Source organism: Cynara cardunculus (assembly GCF_001531365.2).
Source record: "Cynara cardunculus var. scolymus isolate 2C chromosome LG 1, CcrdV1, whole genome shotgun sequence".
Taxonomy (NCBI): domain Eukaryota; kingdom Viridiplantae; phylum Streptophyta; class Magnoliopsida; order Asterales; family Asteraceae; genus Cynara; species Cynara cardunculus.
The window spans coordinates 46,231,041-46,235,699 of NC_037528.1; the positions used below are offsets into that span (position 1 = coordinate 46,231,041).

The 4,659-nt window shown below is 35.5% G+C and overlaps 1 protein-coding gene across 1 annotated transcript in view; it reads left to right on the top strand.

Moving 5' to 3' along the window:
* The first annotated feature begins 2,590 nt into the window (after positions 1–2,590).
* LOC112528030 (aspartyl protease APCB1) overlaps positions 2,591–4,659 on the top strand; it is a 6,244-nt gene continuing 4,175 nt past the window's right edge. Inside the window, exons 1-2 of the mRNA XM_025138923.1 lie at positions 2,591–3,326; positions 4,385–4,502. Of these exons, the coding sequence (XP_024994691.1) occupies positions 2,725–3,326; positions 4,385–4,502 (720 nt within the window). The 5' untranslated portion in view covers positions 2,591–2,724. The remainder of the gene's footprint in view (positions 3,327–4,384; positions 4,503–4,659) is intronic.

A 4,659-nucleotide genomic window follows, 5' to 3' on the forward strand; every position in this document is an offset into this window, starting at 1 on the left:
AATCCGGTCAATCTTGACTTAGCCGGACTTCAAATCCGGTCAACTATCCGGTCAACACATAGCATAAGCTTTATCCGGTTAACACTTAGAATTAATGCCAACTTTGTCCGGATAACAAGTCCGGACAACACACCGCATAAGACTTGATCGTGATTTAACACTTGGAATCAAAATCATCTTTATCCGGATAACAAGTCCGGTCAATACCCCGCTCAATACTTAGCCGATTTAAAATAATCCGGCCACCATTTGGTCGTATTCCTACTTCTCAGTGTAAAAAGATAATCAATCTTACCAATCATAGCCYGATCAACACTTARTCGGTTTAAGACAATCYGGACAATACATGGATTAACCTTTGTCCGATTTAAAACAATCCRGACAATACATCGATTAACCTTTGTCCGGTTTAAAAACAATCCGGGCAAGCCTTGTCCGATTTAATACCCGGATAAAACACTTAGAAYAAAAGACTRATTTYTTTCCAAAATAAACAASACTCACATAAAACCAGTAATAATTTTATGCAAAAGAGTTTAGAAATCACTCACCTTATCAAGCTTTTGAAATCAAACACTTGAGATCAACTTGAATCTCCAAACAGAAATAATCCGGCCAACTCTCTTCTTTCTTTAAATTGCACAACTTATCAAAATAGCAAGAAGAAGGAATATGGAGGTTAAGCCCTCCTTTTATACTTTCCTTTTAGGGAAAGTCGGCTAACTTCACACAGCCACAGGCATGCATGCATACATACACTATGTATATATATATATATATATAAATATATATATACACACTTATCTCAAGCACAAATACTATGTGTATATATATATATATATAAATATATATATATACTTCCACATATGTATATACACATAATTTTCACATACTATCATGATTAAACGTATCAATTTATCATGCTATCACGTAATCATTTAATCAGATAATCACATATTAATTACCTTGGGTGATAATCAGGATCCGGTTATCACAATTAAATACATATATATGTATATGTGTTGGTCCCGTAAGGGTCTACAAGAAGAGAAACAATTTGTAGAAGAGGGGGATGAATACAAACATAATATTTTTAAATTTAAAATATATATTAATAGAGAAGATCAATACAAATTTTACAAGATTGTTTGTTGAAAGATAAGGTGATAAAAACCTATCTAAACAATCTTTGGTTACACACAATGCTTTAGCAGTTACAAGAAAAGAAGTTGCTAAAAGAAAGATCATTTACTTAAACTAGAAGATGCTTGAAGTAAGAATTAAGTTAGAGAGAGATGCGCGCTCTCTGCATGGAGAAGAAACACTTCTATTTATACCCAATGCATTAAATGTCCATTTAATGCAATATGGTAGGTTTAGAGTGCGTGTCAAGCCTTAAGAGTGCGTGTCAAGCCTTAAGAGGAAGGCTTATCCTTTGCTATAGTGAATAGTACAAAAGCACTATTTCTGAGCAGACATCCTTACCTAAAGTTGGTGGACAAAGAGTCGACTAGTCGGCTCCGTACCGTAATAACTTTTGTAAGGGTATGGGTTTTGTCCTTTGTGTGCATAAGGACAAGACAACAACAATCGTGATAAGCAAGCTTCCTTTGATCGCTGAATGCTGGAATGACCTGAAGGTCTCATCATCATTCGCTGAAGTTTGAGCATTCTTCACATATATGTAGACAGACTTGTAATCACTGAATACCGCTTCAGATCACGTACTCGCCGGTCTCTAATCTTCAGTTTCAGTATTCGACGTTTGCTGAAGGTTCTTTGGTGTGAGTGTTGTCTTCTTGAAGTATTGTTGTCTCTGATAGATTTACAATGCAAGTTCTTCAGCGATCACTGAACATACTCAGTAAAGATCGCTGGAACTGAAAATACAGAAACACAAATACAACGTGAAAGAGAAAATAGATTATCATCAAATCACTGAGAGAGATGATCAACAATATGTGTGTGTTCAATTATTGTTATGTAAATAACAAATAAAGTCATATGAGATAAAAGAATCAAAAGAAAATATTAAGTGTAACCAACAAAAATAAATAGTCTAATTAATTTAATGTTTTGATAATAATTATATCAATAAAAAAGCAAAGTTTGAGAAAAAGAAAATTAGGATTGCGATGCCTAAAAATGTCACCTTATTGTTGGTGTTTTTTCTTATAAAATTACAAATGTGTTCGATTTACACCAAAAACAAATAATCAAGAGATCGAGAACGAGACCGAGAGTTTTAAAGCAATTGAATGAGAGATGAATGAGAGAACTTTTAATAACTCATGATGAATATCAGTTTGAATCTCACCTTGGTGAATAGGGAGAAGACATAGAGGTATGAGAGAGTGAAGACATAAGTAAAATGTATCAAAAGTATCTTGGAAACATGAAAAAAAAGATAATAATTTGCATTGATAACTTAACTATATATTATTTTGATTATAGATTAAGTAATTTTAAAACCAAATACATAAAATAATATAATAATAAATAATAGTACTATTTTGATTGGAATGATTGTATGCGTTCACACTGAGCAGAAACTGTGATGGTTGGATTACTTGTCAATGTAAATCCATGGAAATTTCTCTGCAATTTCCTCCCTCTATGATCAAGTAAACGGGAAGAGAGAGTCTTCATTCGTCGTCTTCCTTACTCTCTTTCTCTCTCTCTCTCTCCCCATAGTTTCTGAATCATAGTTTTACAGAGAGAGAAATGGCGTCTGGTGATGATGAAGATCAGTCTCAATTGAAAGGATTTGTGATCATCACTCTTCCTCCTCCAGATAACCCTTCTTTAGGCAAAACCATCACAGCTTTCACCATCCCTAACCCGTCACATCCACCATCATCACCACCACCACCACCACCACCAGCAGCAGGACGACCACCGTCACAGCCTCCAATTCAGTCATCATTACATCATGGAAGAAGAACCCTTTTCACACACCCAAGAAGAAGAATCTCTTGGACCCTTTCGGGTATCGCTCTTTTTGCTTTGCTAACTTTTTGTGTCACTCAATCCCCGCGAAATCATTTCAAATTAACAAGTTCGGAGCCTTCTAATGAAATTGATCGAGATGACGATGATGATCAAAGCCCCAATTCCTTCATCTTTCCACTCTACCCCAAATTGGGGTTTCGAGAAAAGTCAAAAACGAGAGATATGGAGGTTAAGTTGGGGAAATCTTCGATGTTCAGTTCCAAAGGTGCGGTGTTACCTGTTGATGATGGAGGTTTGCCCACCAAGGTTAAATGGGTATCTACAGTTAGCAATAGTGCCCTTTTGCCTGTCAATGAGGATGATCTGCGAGATGGGTATGTGTTATTTTTAACAAAATACTGATTAACTTTTGTATAATGGCAATGTTTCAAGGATTTGGGAATGGGGACATGGGTGCTTGATATTATGGTAGGAATATGATGACAATAGGGGTATGATTATGCATACAGGTGTGTATATCTAGAGGGAAGTTTCATTATGAACCCGAGAACCGCCCAAAGCACTCCACTTGTCCCTCTTCGCGATGAATGTTCATTATGAATAACATATTCATGGTGAATATGAAAGTGTTATTCATTATGAATCACACATTCACGATGAATAACAAGTTCATATTCATGATGAATATGCCCCCGTGTTGTGTTTCCCGGGTCCTAATCAATTTTAGGTTCTTAATGGAACCTGTTGTATATATAGAAAACCAAACAGATAAAAGGCTAAAGATGTTGAAAACCTACATTCGGAGTTCTTGGTGCACAAATGATGTAAAGAAAGAAGATTAGGATGTCAAATCTGTAATAAAAGCAAACAATCAAATTCGAAATTTGGGATGAACTTCTTTCCTGGTGTAATGCCATTAAGGGGATATGAACGACTTATTGAGTTCGTTAACACTAGTTTCAACTAGCAGATGTCCCATGGAGGATCGTTCAAGCAATATAGATGTCAAATTGGTAATGGCTAGTGGTGGTCAATGACCAATATGACAATGGCATTACAAAAGAGGCCATCCTAGATATCAGACCTGATGCATCTGATTTCACCAAGGCCATGTTATTATTTGAGCTTATTGAAAAAGCCCGGTTTTAGTTCGCCATAAGCTGGCTTTTTGAAAAGATACTTCAAAATAGTGTACTTTCATAAGCTGGCTTTTTGCAACCTGCTATCATAAAGTTTTCTTATTATAGCATTGTACTTTCATTTTTTTTTATTACAACAATGTATTTTCAAATTACATTTTATTAGGACATTACGTTAATCTAATGATGTGCATGTCCTAATAAATTAATTATGATGTTCATTTTAATTATGTCATATTGGAACCCTTCATGACCTATTATGTCTATTTGTTCGTTTTTGTAAAACTGTACAGGCTGTATTACACACAGATTAACGTTGGAAGCCCTCCAAGACCGTATTTTCTTGACATAGATACCGGTAGTGATCTGACTTGGATTCAATGTGATGCCCCATGCGCTAGTTGTGCCAAGGTAAGCTGTAACTAAAGTTAAGTGATTTACAAGAAGATTTAGAGTGGCCTTGGAACGGTTTTTAACAATCAAGGAGGTAAATAATTTCACATAGGCGATGATATGGAAACTAAACAAAACGAGGCCAGTACATCCCACCCGAAGGTGGGGTTGTTTC